The sequence below is a fragment of the Castor canadensis genome, chromosome 16 (genome assembly GCF_047511655.1).
Source record: "Castor canadensis chromosome 16, mCasCan1.hap1v2, whole genome shotgun sequence".
Taxonomy (NCBI): Eukaryota; Metazoa; Chordata; class Mammalia; order Rodentia; family Castoridae; genus Castor; species Castor canadensis.
This window is the reverse complement of record NC_133401.1, coordinates 77,540,868-77,566,009: the sequence shown is the minus strand read 5'-3', so window position 1 is coordinate 77,566,009 and position 25,142 is coordinate 77,540,868. Positions and strand designations below refer to the sequence as shown.

The 25,142-nt window shown below is 35.6% G+C and overlaps 1 protein-coding gene across 2 annotated transcripts in view; it reads right to left on the bottom strand.

Moving 5' to 3' along the window:
• The window catches only part of Gabra6 (gamma-aminobutyric acid type A receptor subunit alpha6), a 150,392-nt gene that overhangs the window by 121,466 nt on the left and 3,784 nt on the right, over positions 1-25,142 (bottom strand). Inside the window, exon 1 of one of the 2 annotated variants that reach the window (XM_074057707.1) lies at positions 21,266-21,355. The exons of the other annotated variant lie outside the window; for it this stretch is intronic. Within the exon in view, the coding sequence (XP_073913808.1) occupies positions 21,266-21,349 (84 nt within the window). The 5' untranslated portion in view covers positions 21,350-21,355. Of the gene's footprint in view, positions 1-21,265; positions 21,356-25,142 lie in introns of those variants that run through there. 2 annotated transcript variants of the gene reach the window in all.

The following is a 25,142-nucleotide window of genomic DNA, read 5'->3' as shown; positions in this document are numbered from 1 at the left end:
AGCGTAATTAAATATTCAACTTTAGGCAGTGTTACATCTCTGACAGCCTTTTCTTTTTGTCTCTCCCCCCACCACCTCTTTCAGTAACTGTGTTTTTTTGGAATAGAATTCTAGAATTCTGGCCTCAAGAGCTGCAGCATTTGTCAGTGGGAGAAGGTGTGGGTGGGAACAAATGTAGTTTCCCCAAGTCACTGTCTCACTTAGCACTCAGAGCACGACTCTTACTGTTGGAATGGATACCTTTGAGTAACCCTTCCTCAGAGGCAAGCTGTGGTACTTAATTTATGGATGTCTCAGTCCTATTTCTAGAAAATACCTGGTGATGTATGATAAAGAATCAAGGAAAAAAGATCAAGTTCTCACAGTAGCTGCTTGCTAATTAATCCTGGTGATTAACCACCTGAGAGAATCATCCAAGAATAGCTATATTGGGCAGTATTTCTTTCTGTCTCTATTTTTTCTCTGTCTTTGGCTATTCACAAACAGGAGAAAATAGAGGATATTTGGAATTGAATATTTTGACAGTTTAAAGACAATAATAAAGGCTATAATTATGTTAGTGAATTTTGCTTTAGTGAGCTATGCATGAAAGAAAAGCAGGCAGGTCTTTCTTTTCATGTGCAACCTTGTTTTCCTTTCTAAATTATTCAGCTTGGGATATCTACAGATATATGCATAAGACCTTATCTTTTTATAAAATCCAAAACTTTGGATGCAACACTGTAAATTACAGATAATCCATCTTGTTATAAAATACCTAGCCCAACTGAAACTGAAAAATTCACAGTAAATTCTTTTATTGAATAGACTAATTTTGATCATCCCATTTTTAAGGTATCTAAAGTATGTAATAATTTATTAGGTTAATAGTCTAAAAGTTTCCAACATAGGTATGGTATATATATATATATATATATATATATATATATATATATATATATAATGCCAGGAACGATATTTATATAAAAACTCAGATGTCTGTAGGTAAAAAGTTGTATATAACAATACTTATCTTCAACCTTTTAGTGAACATGCTGTTAAAAGTGTCACGGAGTCAACTCTATTGTAATAATTCTGTGATCTGAAATTCTACTGGTCAGAGACTTCTGATAGCATTTCATTTTAGATAATTTTAGATATTTCTCTCTACATTTTCATATATAGAAAAATTTCAACAAAGGGGTCTACAAACATTTGGGAAATGTATGATTTAAAAACCACAGGAATGAGTAGTTTCCAGTTACATTGTTTTATTATTGCTGCTATGCAGACATTTACTTTTATTTGTCCAGATTCTGTCCTCTAAAGGACCAAGTCTATTTCCTTTTAAAAGGGCTACACTGAGTTTCATTTACCAACAGCCACTCCATTAACTCCTTCTGACCATACTATTGTACAGAAGGAAGTTGGGAGAAGCTTAGAAATTCTCCCAACTATACTTGTGATCCTAAGCTAACATTGTTCACTCTTGGGATCCATTCTTGATGTCATTCAGTGAGAGAATTATGATAAATGGTTCCTGACTTTAGAGAGTTCATATAATCCCTGAGTGGAAGCTCATATTCCCACTGCTCGCCTCACTCCATGGCCCACTAAAATGAGACCCTGTGGGAAAGGCATAAAACAGTCCACCTGTATTCTTTCAGTCAACAAAGTTAACTGCAGATTCTGTACTAGGCACCGAAGATGCAAACAGCAGATAAGATCTTCGTCAAAAAATTTTACAATCTGGATAGTGCAATCCAACTCTAGACTAGACTGAAGATAACTCATCCTGATTTCACCCATTCTAGAGAATCTTATGTGGTATGTCAGACTGTGAGATTCAACAGGTAGGATTAAGAGGTCAGGCCTAACTAGAAATAAAGGTAATACATTTGTCCTGCTTGTTTTCATTCTATCTCTCATTTTCTAATCCATCAAGGTGGGAGATGAGGATACCTTCTAGGACTTAACAAATCCTGAGTCTGGTTATATCTAGCATGGTTCTTTCAGGCTATAAAAGTCAGTCATATTTACCTAGTGAATTGTTAGATGTTATTATTTGTTCAAAATCTAAGTCAGCATTTCCACATGTAACACATAGTAAGTACTTAATACATGGTTGCTAAATAAATGGATTCATCAGGTTCATTTTTTTAAAGTGTGAAACCTACATCCTGGCATATAAAAGTAGGAAAGATCTACTTAGCTCTTAGCTAGTACAGAGGATGATCTCCTAGATAGGCAGACAATGGAGGCAAGTTAAAAAAAAAGAGAAATTCATCAAAAGATACTGTTCCTTTGCCTTCTAAGGTTGATACCTGCTGATCACCTACTGAGATAATCATGACTGTGCCTTTTGTTAAGGGCAGAACAGAGACATTACAGAATCAGACATTTCTGTGCTATTCCCCTATTTATACAACCAGTTTTGTTGAACACCTCCTATGTCTTTGGCATGTTCTGCAATCTGAAAGTGAAGAAGAAAAATATATACTTGTCAATATTCACCAGTCAGAGTTTTGGATGAAGATAATCTAAATACTTCCCCATCTACAATGAGGGTAGAACAAGGATATGAGTCCAAAGATCCCCTAAGAAGTTAAGCATATTCTTCAGATCACCTCACTACTTGAAACACCGACTCCTGAAAACCCATTTCAGAGGAAAAAAGTATTCATAGATTCTAAAAGGACATTTATCTGTAGGGATTATTGCTATGCTGATCCTTTTGGTCTGTTTTTCCAAAACTGGCTCTTGCTATAAAAGTGTTTGTGTGCTTATAAGTATGTATGTAAGTACATATGTATGTATTTATGCATGTAAACACACACCCATATCATCTACTTAGATCTTAGCTAATATATACTGATTACATCTTAGATACGCAGACAGTGGTCACAAACAAGAAAATAGTTGAAGAACATTGTTCTTTTGCCTTCTCAAGCTGATACATGTTACGTGAGCATGTAATTCTGTTTTGGAAAGGGAAATATCAGTAAGGTGAAATTGCTGCAGTATTTTTTTTCTGAACTGAGTGCCATCTATTTCTCTAGCTGTGTGTCAGTTGCCTAGGAAACCTTAGTAGACTCACATCTGATTGGCTGTCATCTTGGACTTATCATGAGCCTTTTGAGCATAGTGTTACAGTGGCAGAGACCTGGTAAGTTGTTCCAAAGATATTCCAGGGCTCTCTGTGCTTACTTGCAAGCAGATGCAGACTACACTGAGTTTGAGGTTTCAGTAAGATCTGTGTGTGGAATTTTGAAGACTCCTCTACTAAACACTATATGACAAATTTTTCTCAAACTGATCTCTTAGCATGCATACAAAATTTGTTTTCTGACATGTATTATCAGATTTCTAATTCAAGGTCTATATTTGAGATTCTTGATTATGATTTCCTTTGCAGAGACATAAAACTGTTTATTAATCTAGCATATTTTATCTGCTTGCAATTAATGATTAAATTACCCATGATATAATTTCCAGTACTGACACACTCCTTACATGATGTATTTGGTAATAATTTTAATATGTACAACACATTACAAGTTATTAACTACTTCCACCAAAAATACCTCATTCGATGCTTTCTGTTATCTGATAGCTAGGTGGGACAGATTTAATTAGTGACCTTGAAAGATGAAATGTTAACAATGCAGAAAGATTGAGCTATTTGTGTGTGATCGCACAATTGAAAAACAGCAAAGCAAAAACTCCTATATGAATCTGCTGATTAAGTTCACAATTTTCTCCTTAGGAATTTCTAATTTCCACATCTAATAAAGAGCATGTCCCTGTTGCCTCTGGTTCCAAAATATATCTACCAGAACATATATTTTCCCCATTACTTCTCCATTCTATCACTTATTTCAAGCATCATTATTTCTCCTTTAAACATCTATGCAGTAGCTTCCTGCATTGTCTCCTGAATGGTATGCTTGCTCTCTAAAGTTTATTCTTCCCACAACAGCAAAGTAATTTTCCAAAAAACTTTAATGTGGGAGTTTTTTGAAGTAAAATGTGTGCATACCATGAGAGTCACAGATTGTAAAAGTATAATTCAATGAGTTTTAAAATATATATACTTCATCTATTACCAAAATTGAGACATAAAACATTGCCTACACTCTAGAAATTTCTCCTGTGCTCTCTTCCAATCCCCAGCCCTCAGAGGAAACCACTATTTTGATTTCTTTCATACAAATTTGCTTTGCCTGTGCTTGAATATTATGTAAGTGAAATCATGCAGTGTGCATTCTTTGGATTCCAGCTTCTTTGCTCAGCATGGTGTTCAGAAAGGCATCCGTGTTGTTGCATACATAAGTTTATTGTTTTTACTGTGATATGGAATTTTATCATATGCACAGACCTTCATTTGCTTATTCCTTGTATGTTTTTATACTTTTAGTTATTACAGTGTTATTTTAGCAAATGTTTTATTTTAAAAGAGTTTCATGTTTACAGAAGAGTTGTGAATTTGGCAGAAAGAGTTCCCAAACGCCCCACCTCCAGTTTCACCTATTATTAAATATCTTACGTTAGTAATTATGTTAAATTACATATATGTATGTAATTATGTTAGTAATTAGTACTAGCATACTATATCTGTCATAACTAATAAACCAATGTTGACACATCATTTTTACTGGGCAGTCACACATTATTAACACTTCTTTACATTGTACCTAATGTCATTTTTCAGTACCTTATCCTGGATACCATATCACATTTCCTTAATGTGCACACCTCAAGCTCTCCTTGTTTTTCATGACACTGTTTTGAGGAGTACTGAAGAGGCATATTGTAGTATAATTCTGATATTGTGTTTTTGCATGTGTATTTTATCTTCTTGTGATAAGACTGCAGTTGTTGGCTTCCAGGAGAAAAGCTATAAGGTTCATTGCCATCATGGTATAGCAAGGATTCCTGCTGCCAGCATGGCATCAGTATAGGTGTAAGTCAGGATCACTTGGCTGATGTTGTGTTTGGCAAGTTTATCCTCTGTCAATTTCTTTCCTTCCACTTTTCCCTTCTGAACTGCATGGAAAGAAATCACCATAAACTGACAACACAGAAGGACTAAGTGTCAAACCCTGTCCTTATGCTTGGAAGATGGGAAATCTACAAACATTCTCTGGAACTCATCTACAGAGTAGATTTATCAACTTTTCCCCATTTATTTATTTATGTAATCACTTATTTATGTAAGCATAAGTTCATTGATATTTACATTTTGTGTAATAATCCAATGCTACATTATTTATTTTACCCACACCTCATTCCAATTTTGCTCCTTAGGAACTCTTTCCATTGGCTTGGTGCCCTTTCCACACTCCATAGTTTTATAAGGTGTTTTATTTCATTTTGTTTTGAACACTTCTTTAACTTCTGGCACTAACATTATACTCAGTCTCATCTTGCCCCTCCCCTAGATCAGGTTTTACTTTAAAAGTTCTGCATCTTTTTATTTGTGAACAATGCTAAAACCTGAGGGTTCTGGAAGGTCTTTCAGTGTTATATAAAATGAGAGCTTTTGATTTTAATAAAATCCAACTCATCTTTTATTTCTTCCATGGATTATGCTTTTGGAGTTGTCTTTAAAAAGTTATCTCCATACTAAAGGTCACACACATTTTTTTCTCTTGGGTTTTCTGGTAGAAGTTTTAGAGTTTAATGTTTTACATTTAAGTTTGGAGTCCATTTTAAATTAATCATGTCTAGTGTACTATCTGTGCTTAGATTAATACTTTTTACTTGAACATCCAATTATGACACCATTTGTTCAAAAGATTAACTTTTCTCCATTGAATTGCCTTTAAAAATATAACTCATTTTAAGCCTCCATTTCTAATGTATTTTGTTGTATTGAGCTATGTGTATTCTTTCACCAACTGTAAGATATTATGGTTACTGAAGCTTTATGGTAAGTCTTAAAGTTGGGTAATGTTCATCCTCTGGTTTTGTTTGCTTCTTTAGCCCTGCATTGTTCATTCCATGTCCTTTGTATTAGCATATAAATTTTAGAATCAGCTTGTCGATATCTGCACACTAGCTTGCTAGATGTTTACTTGGGATAGCATTGAATGGATACATCAAGTTGGGAAGAACTGGAGTCTCAGCAACATTGAAAGTCGTCCTATGTATGAACTGCAAATACATCTCAGTTTACTAAGATCTTTGGTTCTTTCATGCATGGTTTTTAGTTTTCTTATTGATATTTTGCATATCTTGTTAGAGTTACACATAACTACTTTTCGTGCTAACATTAGTACTATTGTGTGTTAAAATTCAAATTCCAATTTTTTATAGATGGTTCACATAGTATATTTTAAAACATATGCACTGTTTAATCCTAGCATTCAAAATGTGGACTTTACTCTAGCCAATAATACCTGTCTATCTCTCAAAATTAATCTCACATGAAGATGATGAGTGACAACAGAAGTCCAAATTCCCTTTCTTCTGTTTTTCTTGACCTATTCAAAGTCTGTTCGTGCCTCAAGGCCTTGGTTCTGGCCTGCCATTTTACCTGGGCTCTCCTTTTCCTAAAAAATTTCTTCTCTGGTATTGACTCTTTTCATTCTTCAGGTATCAATCCAAATATTGAAATTTAGAGTTGCTTTCCCTAATCACTGCATCCAAAACCACTTCTTCACGTGTCTGCTTTCATCCTTGTTTTGTAGTCTTTTTCACTATTTGGCATTATCTTGTTTACTTGTCATTCTTCCTAATTATCATTGCTCTTTAACCAAATAAAATTAAGATTAGATGACAGTAGGGACTCTGCCTTATTCATTTGTTGTTATATTCCCAATACTGATTGTGTAGAACATAGGAGACACTTAAATATCTCTAAACACATGAACATGCCTTATTTTAATAAGAAAGGTACATTAAGTAAAACACTGCAACTTTCAGGAAATCTCCTTTGGGTTCCTGAACTGCAAATGATTATTATCCTCTCTGAATCTCTCTAAAATTTTACTCTTTCTTATGTGATTATTTATAGAGTTCTTTGTTGACACGTATCTTTTGACTTCCACTATACTAGAGAATCTCTGAGCATGTGTCACCATTTATTGATCTGCTGATCAATGTATTCTCCCTACCTCCTATGAGAAAATCTTACATTTCATACATTTATTTATTGAATTAAAAATTAATAGGCAGATAAGCTGGTAACGAAAAAACCTTGAATCTCATTCAAATAAATTTTAACAATTAATTATATAAATGGTCACTCAATATTCTATTTCCCCATTCTCTAAAGTGAGGGGTCTAAAATTGATTGATTGATAATTATTAAACTTTCTAAAGGAACTGTAGCAGATTTTGTGTTTGTTCCACTCATATCCCCTGGATCCCTGCACCATTTCTGTGAGCATGAGGTTCCAGTATATATTTGTTTGTTTCCGATGGCTAGAATGTGCTTCCCTTTACTAGAGGACTTCCCTTAGGCTTTCTGAGACCTCAAGGCTGCACTACCTGCAAACTAAGAGAGAACCAAATGCTCCCCTCCTCCAGATGCTCTGCTCTTCCAGGGAAACACCAAGCTGACACCTGAGGACAAAGAGGCAGAAATGGTCTAGCTTCCCTAATCCTTGAAACCCAAGGCTCTGAGTGAGGTTCCTTCAGGCTCTAGAATTCCCCTTCAGAATATGGTCTGATATTTCACTCTGGTTTGGTCTCCTTTCCTCCCAATCTCAAATCCTAATCAACAACCTGCTTTTCCTTAGAAATACTTCTTAAATAATCACTTTTTCATGAAATCTCATCTCTGAAACATTCTGCAGAACCCAATTTGAGGGGTGAAACAATGCATCAGAGACTACTTTGAGAATCTACCCTAGTTCTCAAACCATAGTTCACTTCAGAAAAACCAAACCAAAACAAAAACTTACATGAAGATATTTACATAACCTAACCTATGGATTTCAATTTAAGAATTCCTTGACTAAAAATCTCTAAGGTGAATTCTTCTTCTTAAATTCGTTCACTCCTTCAAAAACAAGTTTAGTGAGTATCTACTGTGCACCTGGCCTCATTCTAATTCCCAATGATTTTGGAGTGACAAAAATCCACCAGACCCTCAATACTGTGAAGGAATACTTATGAAGGAAATGATATGATAATAAAATGCATAAAAGAGCAGGTAATGTTGGGTATCAGACAGATAAATGAAAAGCTAGTGAGCCATGCCTGTATATGATGATGCAGGGAGAGATCTTGAAGGATGAAGAATTTAAAGTACAATTGGAATGACAAGGAGGAGCCAGCCATCTGAGGTCCCAGGTACTTGGCAATGCAGGCAGAAGAAATAGTGCAAAGTCCCCGGTTGGGAACAGGCTTGAAAAGTTTGAAAAATCAAAGTCTGAGTGTCTAGGCATGGCATGCAACCTTAGAGAACAGTATTAGTTGATGTTGAAAACTGTTCAGGCAAAGTCAGGATACAACTTTGAGTTTATCCTAAGAGGAGATGAATGATAATCAGTATGCATTTTCTACTGTAACATTCCACTGCTAAGTGTCATGACATAGGGTTCTCCAATTCTAATTCTACTTTAATCAGTTCCGTTAACACCAACACTTCACTTTCCTCTCCTCACATACTTTTGTCAACACCTGTCTATTGGTTCATTACTTCTGGTTCATTTGCCTGAAATTTTTCCCACATATCGAAGAAAAAGGGAAATGGCATGACAAGTAATTTTATGATAAAAGAATCATCTTGAAATCATCCTAGCTCCATGATGAAATTTTCCATGAATATTTATACTCGTAAAATGAAGCATCATGACCTTTGGCTAGGTCTAGAGCTAAGTTCCTGTCCAGAGGATGTCACGTGGAGTGGTAAAGTATTAGCACATGCAGGTTATAGGTTACTGCCATCTTCAGCTTTCTTTATGTTGAGTTGGTTGAGATTTACATTGATAGTCATTGTTAGTATTGATTCCTTAAATATTTCTTTTTTTAAAAAAAGCTAGAGTCTTATTTTGCAGGCTTTTAAAAATTCAGTAAAAGATTGTCTTTTTAGACATACAGTTGATATTATCAGAATACTAAATTTAAGTAAAAAAAAAATACAACATGGCTTCTGATTTTTTTTTCAACTCTTTCACTTGTGCCATTATGGTTATTCTACTACTCGTGCCCCTCACAGGAAAGGAGTCTTTCTGACAAAGCATGCTTGATAAGACAGCTGGGGATTTTTTGGAGAATGTTGACCAGAGTAATTACTGTATTTCTGACAGCAGCTGTAAAGTTTCTGTTGCTAGGATGGAATTTAACTCCTAGCTAACTGAATTTAAGAAATTGCTTGTTTGTCATATTTTTTTAATACACATCAGGAGTATTATTTGGAATAAAATGTGAGCTATTTAGTTGGATAAAGAAAATAATGATTTCTCCCTGATAACACAAGATCAAAAGCTTGGCAGAAGTATTTACATAACAGATGAAGAAAAAGTGATTCTCTTTCATGGTCTGTGGGTCCCCACTCTGGTTTCCATAGTTGCTTGTACCTTAACATTCAGCCTACTTGGTAAGCAACAAAACATAAGCTGCTTTTTAATATGATTGAGCTTTAAGCTCACTTTCTGCAGACTGGGTATTGTAGTTCTCCAAGCAACATGGAAGTAATGAAATATTTCCTCTAATCTCAGACTGCCAAAATTATATTGGAAAATTTTCTCTCCTACTCTCCTCCTCAATTGTCAAAAGCAATACTTTTGCAACAACAGTTGCTAAAATCTACTCTTTATGAGATGTTAGGTTTGTCACTGCGTTACCTGAAGTTCAAATCATAATCTCTGCCTTTAGAGTACATGTGAGAGATACATCACTAGGACACATGAAAAAATAACTATGAATGTTAGAAAATAAATGAGCAAGCATCTTCATGATCAAGTTTATTACTTCCTACCTGGTTTCTGCACAGGACTCAGAATAATATTCAAGTTAATGATATAAGCAGCACTATTTTAGGAATTTTGAAAGTATCAAACTGAAGTTCTAAGCTTGTATTACTGCAATGAGGAGGAAGCAATTTCTTTCTTTTGGTGCCCAAGATTCTCTAGTTTATGTGTCAAGCTTGGAACACTTGCTTCTCTAGCAGGGTTGACACAGTGACCTTACTGGTGTGACCTTCTCAAACCTCCATGCCATTTCCAGGCAGAAATTCTCCTTGCTGCTGGCTGCTTCTCAAAGAACCAGATGATTTCTTCCTCCCCAGGAAATCCAGTACAACTTTTATCATTGGCTTAGGCCATAGGACAATAAAAGTTGACTAAGTTGGGTTTGCAAGGCACCTAATTGCCCAGAAGTGCAAATCTCTTCTGAGACAAAGGGGTACAAAAAAGCAATGCTATTTTTGTGGAATAGGTAGGGAAAGGAGAAATGCCATAAAGGAGAAAGAAAATAAATATCCCAGAGGATCTCTCTGTCATATAAACATTGAAATGAAGTAGTTAGCGAGAAGATTGGGGTATTCTAGCTCTCCTGAGACCTTATTAGCTCATGTATGACCTTGTCACCCAAATGGGATTCTAGCACCAAGTCCAACTGCAACACCTGGGAGTCTGTTCAAATGAAGAAACTCATTTCATTCACACTTCTAACCAGTGAGCACTATTATGTATCTTCATAAGATTCCTAGGTGACTGCCAGGCATATGAAAGTCTTGAGAACCACTAGTATAGATGACAGACAACAAAAAAATCATCCATAGTATAGTTAATAGATCACTTGTCCAAAGCACAGAGATTTTGCAAGAGAAAAATGTTGTTGTGTCTATAAGTGGTGAGCTGGTCCTGACACTGAAGAGATTTGAAATCCATTTCAAGTGATTAGAAGTTTTCCTGTCATTACAGAGAGCCATGGGAAGGTTTTGCACTGGGAATGACGTAACCAAAGGGATGGCTTAAGAAGGCTTATCTAGCAGGAGCACAAATTTTCAGTGCAAGATACTCCTTCAAATGCATCAGACATTTTTGGAAGTGCATAAACTTTTTCAGGCCAATAGGCAGCCTAATCCACTCACATTTTATGATGTGAAGATATTTCTGGTAATGACTTGAAAGACTGAATTTTAGCTCTTGATGTTACTGTGTTCTGCAAAGAGACAGTGGGAACCAGGGGTCCAGGAATTATAGGTTGAATGTCTACAGCCAGTTAGAGACTTTCAACAAACAGAAAATTTAGGGCAAATGAAGCCCTGGGAATGTATGATTATGAATCTTGCAGATTCTTTAACACCACAGTGCACACCTTCTTTTATCTACCCTTTGGCAATTTTGCCACTTACTTTAATTCTTACCTGAGATATGTCAGATGCAGAGTGGGCAGGACATGGTCACCCTTCTCAAACTGTCTCTAGGCAGTGGCTTGCATCATCATTCCATACTCTGACAATGGTAGCCAACCAAGTGATTATTTCTGGTAGTTTTCCAACTATTACACAGGCACCCAGGCATGACATAAACCAAGTAAAGACCCCCAACTGACCATTACAATAAAAAGGAAACTATTCTTCTATTTCTTCATGTGCAACAAAGTATAATGCTTACTATTTATTAAGTCTGTATCATGTGCCAAAGAGTGAGATATGTGCTTCAAGTGTACTATCAAGACCATCCAACTCCTCCCACCCCTGCAGATAAACTGTGTCAGTTAAGATTTTTGCCAATATCCCCAGATAACAAAATCAAAAAAGAAAAAAAAAATGCACTTGTTCATATAACTCTGGATAAAGTTATAAAGCATTTTAGCTAGGATTCAATCTAAGTGAGACTTAGTACCTGACCCTCCATCTAAATCATGAATACATAGAATAATTTATAGATTTATTCATCTTCCCTGCCATGACCCACTGCTCCTGAATACAAAGTACTTTCATAATATTTTGAATATAGTGGGTTCTGAGATTTGCTTTGTAAATGCTTTAATTGGTCCCCACATGATTGGTCATTTCTAAATATCATCAGCATATAGGGAGGTGGCTTACATAGAGCAGGCATTTAATGGCTGCTTTTTAAATGAAATGGGTGTTTTCATGAAGACTCTGTAAAAGAATACGGAAGTATCTGATTAAATCAAGCCTATCACTAAAACCACATATCACACTCCATTTTCAACAATTCTAAATAGCTCTGCCTTATTTGGTTTGCCTACCAAACATCACCTGGTCTCTTTAGTGAAGATGTCACGTGTTCATTTTTCTCCATTCAATTAATTCCCAGTCTTACTAAGTAATATAACTTATATATAGTTGTTGTTTTTCTTGACTTCAGTGATCTCAATGGATGCTTAAAAATAAACAGCCAACCCATCCTGTAATGTTTCTATTGTTAAGAAAGTCATTTACCTGCAGGAAGTCACTGACAATCAGTGTAAAATTCCCCTTCAACAGAAAGTAGCCTCAGAATAAGAGCTTATTTTGAGATGAGATTTTTGTAACATGACCTGTTAATCTATCGGGAAAACATTTGACTTCAAGCAACTTTCTGGAATTTCCCTGAGTAAATTCTGTACAGCTTTGTTAATTTTAGTATGTACCTGAACTCTTCTCTTTTCGTACTCCTGTCTAAGGGACAGACAGTGATGGCTCTTACTCGAAATGTATTGAAAGAGTAGACTCCATTTAATGTGGAACCAGTATGTACTCTCAAGAATATTCTAAGGGATTTTCTTTATTTGTACCATCTGCCTACCGATTTAATCAAAGCACCTCAACAAGCAACAAAAATATGTCTACACTATGTCCTGTTTTGGGAATGAAAGAAAAAAAACTAACAAAGCAGTAGAAAAACTTCTAACCACATGATGTAAGGGGTAGAAAAACAAACAAGATGACTTGATAAAGTAGGAGCTACTGAGCACAATCAAGGGCCTCAGTAATATTCAGACAGTAAGAAGTCACATGACTTAATAACAAAGTGATAAGCTTTGAGGTCACCTGACCTTTGTTTGAATTCAGGTTCTGCATTTATTAGCTTTGTCAGTTTCCATGAGTATATGAGGAGTAAGTACCTGGCTGAGTGATCGTTACGATTCAAATATATATGTAAAGTGTCTCACAAAATAACTCTCAGAAATGTGCAACTCTTACAGCTGATTAAAGAAAGAAAAAATAATATTGAGTCAATAAAAAAGAAGGATTCAAGGAGAAATTGGAAATCTGGCTGCTCACTGCATCTCAATTTTATTTTAGACTTACTATGTTTCCGATGTTTTGGATACTGAGAGTATAGATGTGATTTCTTAAAATTTACATTGTAATGGAGAAGACAGGTAGTAAATAAGTACAATAAGTTCAGATGAGCAGACATTGAAAGGCTGTAATGCAACCATGAGAAGCTTCCTATGGTTGGCCGTTCTGGGCAGGTGATATGTAAAATGAAATGTGAATTCACAGCTACATATGGGAAGAACTAGGGGAAGAGTTTCTAGACAAAAAAAAAGTTCAGAGGCATTTGATGTGTAGTATAGATGTATTTTGATGGCCAGTGTAGATGAAGTGGAATGAGGGAGAGAAAGAGCTAATCAGAGATGGTTCCAGAAGTTACTGCTGGCCATAGAGTACATGGAAGACCAGGGAGCAAAATTATGTGATTTAGATGGGCCTGTGGCACCCCCTGAAGTTGTTGAGAAACACAGCCAAGTAAAAGTACCACAGTAGAAGAAAGAAACAAGACAAGGAAAAATGACCCTGGCTCAAAACATAAAGACATCGCTTGTAGAAAGTTATCTGAATAGTGCTGTAGATTTAGGCAAAGGAAATTGGGTGCCATGGTTACTGATTTTTCTTCCAAGATGCAAAAGACTCTCAAAGGAAGTTCACAACAAATCCTAAAGATGTGTAGGGTTTGTTTCTTCATTTCAGGAATAGTTTTCTAATTGATCAAAGATCTCAAAGATCTTGGTGAGAAAATTTTCACAAATCAAGTCCTTATGTTATAAATGTATAATATTCTTTGTGAGGAACCCTTCTAAAAATAAAGTATCAGGGAGACATTATTTCTATTTTCTTTCATGTATTCACTGAAAGATATAAAAGGTTTACTCCTTCCTTGTTTTTCTTATGTTTTTCCAGTCTCAGGCACTCAATGGTTAATTTATCTAGAGTTAACAATATATGCAGCATTAAAATGTAAGTGAAGAATAATATACACTTTGTTCAATGTGAGTAATGTTATTTAAGTAATAAATGCAAGATTTTCCAAAATCATAACTGTTTCCCTGCTCCCTTTACACAAACTTTCAAATTCCTAAGTTATCAGAACTATTTTTTATAAGTTTATAGTCTCATTACCCTATACTGTACATATATTTTTTTTCACTAGTAAGCTTCCCAATGCTGCCCCTGTCCTTATTCTGCCTTGCTACCATGCATTTATAGGCAAGAAGATTGGCCTCTCTGGTCTATGTTTCTGGTGTGTTTATGCAATGTTGAATATTCAGTATGCACAAGGTTCAACAGAGTAGTTATTCAGCAAGTGCCAAAGTCCTTCCACAAATGCAGAACATTTCTACTTCAGAATCAGGTTCCCTTCCATCTACTTGTTAAGTAAAGATGCTGAAGATAAATGATCCTTCTACCCCCTGGTTTGTGTTTTGAACATCAGACATCTATTCCAAAATCCCCAATTTCTGTCAAGCTTCTGTCCAGATTAGACAATTATTTCCCTAACTTCCAGAATACCTGCCTATCAACAGTCTGTTTTTCACCATCACTGAAGTAGAATCATGACTACTGGCTGGTCTTCACTTGTCACCCAGTTATTTCTTGAGGATTTATGGTGTACCAGTGTTCAATGTCACCAACTGAAGTCCAGCCAACCTGAGCTGGAAACTTGAATGCATCATTATTATATTAATATAATAATGTAATATTATTGTTTTGTTATGTAAAGCCCTTAAGCTTTTTATAACCTCAGTTTTCTCACCTGAACATTGTAGGAGACAGTCCCAAACTCAAAGATTAATGCGAAGATTAAGTGAAATAAAGTGTATTAACTATTTAATACAGTGCACAGCACAATTAAAAACACAGGCAACCAGGCAGTAATGGCAATATAAAACAGAGGAAAAAAATGTGAAAAAGAGAGGGGGGAGAGAGAGAGAGAAAGAAAGGTGGGGGGAAAGTGAGAGAGAGATTGAAAGACAGAAATTGGTTTAATCTTATTACAGACCCAAACACTGCTAAAAATGGCAATGTTAGGAAGTCTTAACCTGAGCAAAGTAAGAAATGTATCAGCCATTTTACAAGCCTTAGGAAACATTAGGAAATGAGTTAAATTACAGCTATAATGGCCAAAACCAAGTTGCTTGAGCTGAGTTCCTATAGTGTGTGACTGCTAATATATTGCAACAAAATATTTACCCCAAAACAAAGAAAAATAAGAGAGAAAAAAGGAATTTATATTAGCTGCCTCTACTCCTCCACAATCAGAACTGTAGCTATCATTTATGGAAGATAAATTTAAAACAGACTCTCTGTCTTCTCCCTTTAGGATGTTTTCTTCTTTAACTTTTGTGAGTATATAAACTTGTTCCATGCAAGTAAGTCCTCACCTCTGTAAAAAAGGATGCGCAAATATATTTTGAAGTGATTTGTGTCAGTGGGATCTAAGAAGCAGAACAGTGTGCTGATGCACTGCAATGCTGTGGATTGTCAAAAGCAACATTCTACCTTAGCACATTGTCATTCATCACGTTGTCTAAGCAGAACTGCAATCTCAAAGGTAATGGGAGGGGGTGAGGGGGAGAAGTGACATAAAGTGATTAGTTCTGCTAAACAGAGGATGCAGGTCCTGACGACCAAGTCAAGCATCTTCACTGTGAATGTGTCTGTGATTTGCACCATCAGCAAAAATGAAAAGAACACAAAACCACCTTAGGACTGCATGTGATGGAGAAAAAAATAGGCAGGCTATATTTTTTTCTGAGTGTTATTTTCTAACTTTGTTGAACTCGCAGACTCACCCTTTCTCTCACTCATTCATCTTTCCACATCATTTCTGTTGATGCTAACTCTAATACTAAAATCAAGTGAACACAGTGTATTTACTAAGAGTCAGAAGGTTTTAACATCCACCTCCATGGTGGCCTTCCCTTATCAAGAGAGTCTAGCACTGTAGTTAAAAACACCACTCTGGAAGCAGATTGACTGAACAAGCGTCTCACCTCCACCATTACCACCCTGTAACTTGGGCAACTTATTTATCCTGCTTTGCCTCAATTTCCTCATTTGTTTTTTTTTAAAAATCTTGAGGATGATTGTCATACATATTTCATAGGGTTGCAGCGTACCATGTTATTCCATTCTGCAGTGGGAGTATGAATGCAGGCATAGATAATACCTAAACTAATGCGCAGCCACATTTCATAAAACTTTATTTGTAAAACAGGAAGTGAGGTTGGATTAGGCCAGTCTATACTTTGCCAATTCTTGGTTTCTATTATAGAAATTTTGATCTGAAAGGAACTTTAGAGATCACCTAATTTGACACACTCATTTTATATTTGAGAAAACTAAGAGTCAGGAAGAGGACATAGCTTGTCTGCCCACAGTCCCTGCTAAAACACACACACACAATTTTTATTTATGAACAATAAAAACAGCTGGATGTGGTGTTTCACACCCAGAGATCCAGAAGATCACAATTTGTGGCCAGTCCCTGCAAAACTAAAAAAAGTTAGTGAGACCACCCCCCCCCCGCCCCCTGCACCAACCGCCTCCCATCTCCACAAACATTCTGGGTGTGATCCCAGCAACATGGAAGGCAAAGGTAGGAAGATCTTAGTACTAGACCAGGCAAAAATGCAAGAACCTATCTGAAAAATAACTAAAGCAAAAAAGGGATAGAAATGTGGCTCAAGTTGAAGAGTGCCTGCCTAGCAAGCAAGAGGCCCTGAGATCAAATCCCTGTATGTTGGGGGAGGGGAATAACAAGATATGACAGTGCTCTCATCTGCAGAGTTCAGTAACAATGTCTTATTTTCCAGAAACAGACATTTCCCCTAGCTTCCATCTCAAACTTCCCATTGGTGATACATTCAATTCCCTGAAGCAGGCCATGAAAGAAAGTGGGGAAATAAGATAGAGAAAGAGTGCACACTAAGCAAGGTTGAGATTGCAAGCAAAATCCATGCAGTTGGAAGCGAGGGGTCCTATTTGTCCACACGTAATTGGTTAATGAGCATTCAGGGAGACTGTACTAACAATGTCTTATGCAGGCCCTAAATATCAGGGAAATGCAAAAACTAAGCTGTTTGCAGGTATAGACCAGAGAGACATGCGGCAAACTGGATTTCTATTTGAAGTTTCTTGTTTGAGCTATAAAAATATCTTAATTACCTTAATATATCAGTGATTGTTTAAGAATTGTTCACAATCCATGAGTTTGATTTGCTATCTTCAAAACTTGCTTGACTAGCATCTGATTTGTGAGGTTTTTATCCTTTTGTGGTACTGGGTATTGAACCTGGAGCTAGCACATGCTAGGCAAGCATTCTACCATTAAACCATGCCTCAGCACAATACCTGATTTTCAAAGCAGTTACAGTTTAGAATTTTTTGCATTATTCTTACAGCAACTAGTAGGACTTCAGTTTTGGTTGAAATAGCATCTTAATAGTTTTCTTTTCTGCTGTCCCATTTACATTCCCCTCTCCATATGGAACAACGGAAGGTGTCAGCCAACTTTTCATATACTATGTACCCTAGCTCTTTACAGAAAATAAATCAAATAATTAGAGAAGCATCTGTTTTATCATTCAGATTCCTTAAATGCTTTTCGAGTCTAATTTTATTTTATTTTTTTTTGTCAGTGCTGGGGATTGAACGCAGGGACTCACATATTCGTACCACTGAACTACATTTCCTGCTTCCCAGTCTATTTTAAAAGAACTCGTAATCTAGGTTTTCTTCCTCCAGTCAGTGAAAGCTGACATTCAGCTTGAAATGGTCTGTGACTCTGCACATGGCTTCCAACAGCTCACATACTCCTCTGCATAAGAGAGTGACAAGGAAGACCTGCCTCCTATCTCTACTCCTTTTGTATAACATAAGAAATATTTTGCTTGTTTGCTGATTATTTTTCTCCCTGGTAAAATTTTTACTGTGTTTTCATAACAGTTTTTTTTTTCTCTATTGCTTCTTAAATTGTGACTCACTTTTTTTGCTTTGGTTTGTCTGCAGTTACTTTCATGCTATTACTGCAGATTTGACTATCCTGCAAAGTCTGAAGTACTTACTATCATAAAAAGTCTACTGATTCCTGGTCAAAATGATGTAGCTACTAAAGCATGGCTGATAGATGATGGAAGGAGGACTGGGTTCCAGGCTACACCACATCTATCTATACAACTTGAAGTCCTCATTCTGATATCAGTGATCTCTACTTTTTGACTGACTTAGCAGCTGTTTATCTCTTTACTTTAGACAGACACACTACACTTGCAGAAACTTATCTCCACTTTCTCTTCACTCACAGATAACTGCAGTTAATTTACTCTTTTTCAGGGTCCATTTTGAATGGCATATTTTCAGTAAAGGTTTTCCCATATACTCCCAACCAGCTCTAATTAATTTCTTTTTCTTGCAATCTCCATGGACGATGCTCTTTGTACCGTATGCTTTTCTTATGGCTTTAACATCCCATTGCTGATAGCAATTATGTTGACTGTCTTCCTTCTCCTATAGTTATACCCCTTGAAGAGAGCAGCACTGTCTAATTCCTCTTTTTGTTTCCTACAGTACATTTTCACGTACATGGAGGCTCTGTGTATTCAGTGAATTGCTGAATTAGATTTTGACACTCCAACTCAATAAGGATGACCCTGCTGTCTGAGAATGTTCAGTGTCACCCTCCATGTCATGTCCATTGATCACCCACACTACTGACTTCTGGAAATCATGGATATTTAAGAGTAAGAAGACCTTCAGTCTAAGCTATAGGAATTTATCTTACAGAACTTGGGTAAATAATTCCTGCTTGAATCGTTTCAGTTGAAGACACCCAAAATGTGCATACCATCTACACTATTTTTGTCAAGCCCAAGTACTACCTGCTCCATTTCTTTATCTGTTTCTTTCAATTTACCTATCTTTTAACATAAGTTTATTTAAATGAAAGGTGCTATTGCTACAATTGGAAAATGCTGTTATCATTGACTGTAAGATGAATATAACCAACATGATAATAAAGAATGTTTTGTTTAAAAAGAATGTTTTACAATGGAAGACTTATAATCCTCAGTTAAGATGGACAGATGAGTTTTGGGAAAAGATCAGACATCTTATCACCAAACTGAGAACTTCCTGGTGACTTAATCAAAACTGAAAGAAGGTTGAGACAATTTTCTTAATTCGTAACACTGTGCAGTTTACATACTTCTCCATGAAACATCCAAAATCATTTTTTACACCTTCAGTGCCCCACATTCTGAATAAAGTTGTTGTTGAAACATATCAAACCCCCTAAGTACTCATTGCTTCCTGTGAATGCATCATTACCTCCAATAGCTAAATATTGAAGTCCCATTAGAGAAATTATATTTAAAGATACATATACTTGTAGACATTGGTTGTTGGACTTTCTTGGCAGTTAGTAACTTTTTTAAAAAAAAATCTTATAAAGCAATGATTTTTTCCCTATGACCACATACAGCACACTCAGTAGAACACTTCCACTCATTGCTTTCAATTATTTATTTGAACCTAAAACCAAATTTTATCTTCTCGGAAACAAGGAAAAAACATATCTTCACTCAGCTTCTATTATGAAAGAACTATGGTAAAACAAATGGAAGAAAATAGTGATTATTATCACCTACTCTTTAGGCTTCTAATTAAAGAAAATTTTCATTCTGACAGACTTTAATTATGTATTCTCCTTCAATTGCTCTTCATCTGAAGAGTTTTTCTTAATCACAAAACCTTTGGCACCTTTAGATTATTGTGAAATGGAGATAATATTAGAACTTACATCATAGTATTTTGTGAGAATTAAATGAAGCGTTGTGATTCTAGAAAATAATTTATCAGCAAAGGTCAATGGTATTAAGAGTGACTTCTGTGTTATAGGTAAATGATAAATATGAAGGAGTATTTTATTATTAAGGAAATGTCATATTTTTAATAAACTAAGAAATTATCCTGTAGGTATTAATATGATATGCATTTTATATAAACGCCTGCACAATGAAAAAGTTTTTTACCCAACTCATTCATTCAAAAGTTCATTTATTCAATAAATATCAATTGATAATGTCTTGCTATGTAATGAATGAAGTGTAGCTAAAGCAATTATTTAACATCAACATTACTATATTTTCCTCTGATAATTCTTAGTTTCTCAGATAGTCAGTTATTGTAACTTTCTATATTTAGCCATAATCACTCATATATTTTTGAGACAGTTTTTCTATGCAGCATAGGTTGGGCTCAAACTTGAAAACCTCCTGCCTCACCTTCCCAAATGCTAGAATTACAGGTGTGAACCAACATGCCTGACCTTTTAAATTCTTTTCTATCAATTCCTCATGTATTTACTGTGTAATCTATTCTGTCATGACTATTTTTAAACAGTCTTCAGGGTGATTTTTCTACCCGTGATTATGTGACTTGAGAAAATGTAGTAGGAATCATTGATAATCCTCATTAATGAGATCTCAAATGTCCTAGATTGGTATATTCTTCCATTCATCTATCCATTCACTCATCCACCTTTAGTGGCCAGTTGCAAGATCATTCCTATAGCACGGATATGGTAAGCTTGAGAGCTTCTTCTACCCATATTTAAGTCCCTATATCCCAATAGGCTTATCTAAAAGATATGGCCAATAATGATACTTATGCTGTCATATAGTAAATACCTGTGGCCTTTGCCTATCAGCATCCACTCATCTTCTTTCTGACACCAGAATGTTGATGATTTTTATTGACTCAAGCACTCATAGCCCACGTAGTTTGGATATGGTTTACCCTAAACTCAGGACCAAAGTTGAATATAAGTCCAACAATCACATCGAGTGATGGGTTGAAGATAAAACTATGCTCCAAGTCTCATGGAGTGTCTTCATTTGTAATTATGAAGGCAACAAAGTTGTTAATTCTATCAGGGTCACCAGTGTGGGGCAACTGGAGATCATCTTTGAATAAGACCTTGCCTAAGAGTGAAGCCAACTTTCATAAAAGAGAATTTAGAAATTCAATAGTTTGAGCTCCTGAATTCACCTGTACACAAAGCTGGATACTCTTAACTTTTCCACTTACCTGACCACATATTCCCTTTTTGTAGGTAGTTTGAGTTTGGTTTCTGTCACTTGCCACCCCAAGACACTGAAAACTACACTTCATTAAAGCCTAGAATTAAAAGATCAATAAATTGTTGGTGTTCATCACAGTAAAGCAAGCTAGTAAATAAATACTCAGTAAATAGTAACTGTGAATAATAATTACAATTATAATTATTACTGAAAGCCTAATACAAGTTAGGCAAATGCACCAAGCTTAGGAAGTAAAAAAAAAAAAAAAACAAGAAGAAAACACACATGCAGTGTTCCTTGTAGAATTAGCAATGGCAATGCTTCCAAAGGAGATTTTGAGTGAGGAGAGAGAAAAAATACTGCAATTTTTCTTAGATACACAGGACTAGAAAGACATTAACTCTGCCTGAGGTTGGAGACACCTAAGATTTCTTAAAGGCCATGGTATGCCCAAATCCTCTAATTTTTGGAGGCCTTTTGACATATATCTATAACATATTAAATATATCTTTCCCATATTAAATTTAATTCTGCATACATATGGACAATATCATATTTTGTTAGGTATTTAATTCCACATTAATTAATTCCAACATTGCAGTTGCATTTAAAAAATTTAGAGCCAATATGTACATTTTTCAGAATTCCAACATTTTTGGTAGATCCTCAATAGGCTTATAAATCCTAGCATTACTAGCTATCACAGCTAAGCAGATTCAATAGTCCTGGTAAAGGATGATAAGAAAGGCCACAGGAAAGTATGACCCACATTCTAGAAAAATTTGCCTTTCATGCTGTAGTACCTACCTTTGGGCATATCTCAGTGGCCATCCTAAGAAACAAACCTCAGAAAGAACTTGAAAAATTATTGCATGGGCCCTTTATGTTATGGTGCATATATCAGTTTTTCATGTTTACCTACATTGATAAGTCACCCCTCTTCTCCCACTTCAGGTTTTGAGGTGCAATAGGCAAAAAGGACAGCCTTCCTATTTCATCTTTTTCTAACACAGGGAATGTGGTGTTTTATTACTGCTGAGACTGTATGTGAATATAATTAGCATCCCTATGGTGTCAGGTGCTAGGTAATTTCCTCATAGAACAATTTTACCTCCATTTGAAGCATCAGCAATTTCATTTTGTACTCTGAGGCACACTTCTTTCTATACACTTGAAAATCGATTAATCTGAGGTGGTGCTAAAAGGTATACCCCTTCAAAAGATGTCCAGTAACTCAAGTTTCAGAATTTCCTGTTGGTCATTTGATGGTGAAAGTGCAGAGATCTATCTGGACTGAGATTTTATTTCTATTATATGAGTTCAGTAAGAAAAGTTAAGAACTATAGAATAGACAAATCTAAAGGAGTTTAATTTACAAAGTCACATAGTTGTCAGGGAAAGGATTCAGTCTTTTTAATGTTTTCATACAAACTGTGTGATCTTAGAGCTACTTAATTTCTCCTTTTTCCTCACATATAAAATGAGAATAAAATAACATTTTACAGACACATTTGGAGATTAAACAAAATTACTTTATATAAGGCATTTGGAACAGTGTTTGCCATATTGATCTATTTCTTATTTCTACTAATACTTCTAGCAGAACAATTTCAAGTGGTTTCTATCTTATAAGGCTTACTGTAGCCAAGAATTTTATAGAACTTCAGATTTAGTGTTGATATTACTTGCTGAAGGAGACATAGGAATCAGTGAGCACAGAATTCACATTTATTACTTTGCAGAGAAAAAAAAATCAGCTTAAGTCATAAGCCCATAATATGGAATTTATGATAATTTAGGAGAATTTTCATTTCCAGTGTCTTTGAAGGCCAGGTTTGCCATAAAAATAAATGCAGATTCTTTTGACTTGCATGAGGGTAAAAACATTTGATAAAGTTTAAACTACTCTAGGCATATTCTTTAGTGCATTAAAATATAAAGATGCATGCACATAGAAAAGTTATTTAAAATAGTTATTTTTATAGCATAATAGGACTAGGAAGCTAATACATCATAAGCAGCAAATTTGTGCTATTACATGACCTCAAAGTAATAAGCATATGCATGTAGTGCATTTTCTTTGTACATTTCATTTCAGATTTCCTCCTAGTCTTCAATATTGATGAAATTTATACACATTAAAAAGATCCCAATCAATAAAGTTAAGAGAGCCATTATTCATTTAAAAAATAATCATAAGTTCAAATGTTAAATGGCTCAGCAAAACAGGTAACCCATATTCCATAGAACCTCCTCCCAAATCACCATCCTGATGCTTCACTAGCAGCAAGTCAGGTGGGACTACCTAGAACCTGTGGACAAACCTCATATGGTTGAACAATAGGTGGAAGGCTGTGAGTTAGGATACCTCATTATCACCTACAAACTATAAGTTTCTAGGGAGAGAATCATGGTAGCAGAGAAACTTAGTGACTTACCTTATGAATTTAATGCATAAGTAAATAATATCTACATAAAATCTAAGGACTTTTTATAAAGGATGTAATACAGTTATCTAGTCCTTTCTTATCAGAATATTCTCTTTCTTTGGCTTTGATGACATGGTACTAGTTTTCCTCCTACCTTTGGAGTCAATCCTGATTTGACCTTTCTGATGACTGTATCACAAGTTTCTCTTTTCAATGAACCATTCTGCTCATTCTGCTCTTCCTCTGTGGATTAGTCTCTCATACTCCAATGATCCTTTAGAATCAATAAGTGTACCCTCATTCATTAAAACACATGTCTGTAGTGCCTTATAATGGATATTGGATTCTGGAATATAACACGACCATCAAAGAAAAATCACATTTAAAAAAACTTTAGTTCTATGCAGGAAATAAAATAGGTAAAATATGGCTATGATTACATTCTAAAGAGGAAACTATTAAAGAAGGAAAGGGAAATACAGTGGCAAGATGGAACATGGAAATTTTACACTGGTCTCAGCCAAGCCCTCAGTTCTGAGCATCAGATCCGTGTACCTTGGGATGCTAGCAGGTATTCAACACAAATAAACTGAATGTATCATCACCATCAACTTCCCTGTGTCATCATCACAGAGATACGCTAACCAGCAGTGTGTGTCACCCCTGAATCCTTTTCCAAACTTCATTTTCTATATCTCATCTATCACAAAGGCTAGTTTTCCCATGTGACCGTAGTCACTTCGTTTCATCTTCATTGTCATTTTCTTAATTCAGAGCAATATCATTTCTCACCTGGATTCTTGCAACTGCTTACTGACAGATCCCTTACAGCCTTTACTGTCATTGTCCAATGTGACTAAAACTTTATCAGGTCACACTTCTGCTTCAACTCATCCATGGTCCCCAATTGCCCCTACCCAGCTCCTCAGCATCATCAACCATTACTCTTACCCTCGTCCTCTAGTCTTATTATTCTTTCTTCATTCTTCATTCATGACTCCTCTCTTGGCCCAGAAAATTTGCACATACTGTTTTTTCTTCCTGAAACATTCTTCCTTCAACTCTGTATCAGAATGGCCTATCTTTCAAATGTCAACTAAAGCATCATTTCATCAGAGAAGTTTTAGCTACATCCTGTAACAGAGTTATCTGACCAACTATGTATTCCATAATCCTTTATCTTTCTGCTTATATATGTTATAGCCACAGTTTTTTCTGTGATAACTCTTTCTCACACTAAAGTGTAAACTTCAAGAAGATAAGGTTCATGTCAGCCTTTTCAACCTATCTTTCCCAGTGCTTATTAAATAGCATTTGAAGGAGGAGGTGCCTACTACATATGCAGAATAATGAATGAATATTACGCAAAAGACTAATGACAGATGATTGGTGACTGTTTTCACTTTGCATTTATACAGTATACATTGAGAAATAACTCTGAAGCTTAATCTCTTA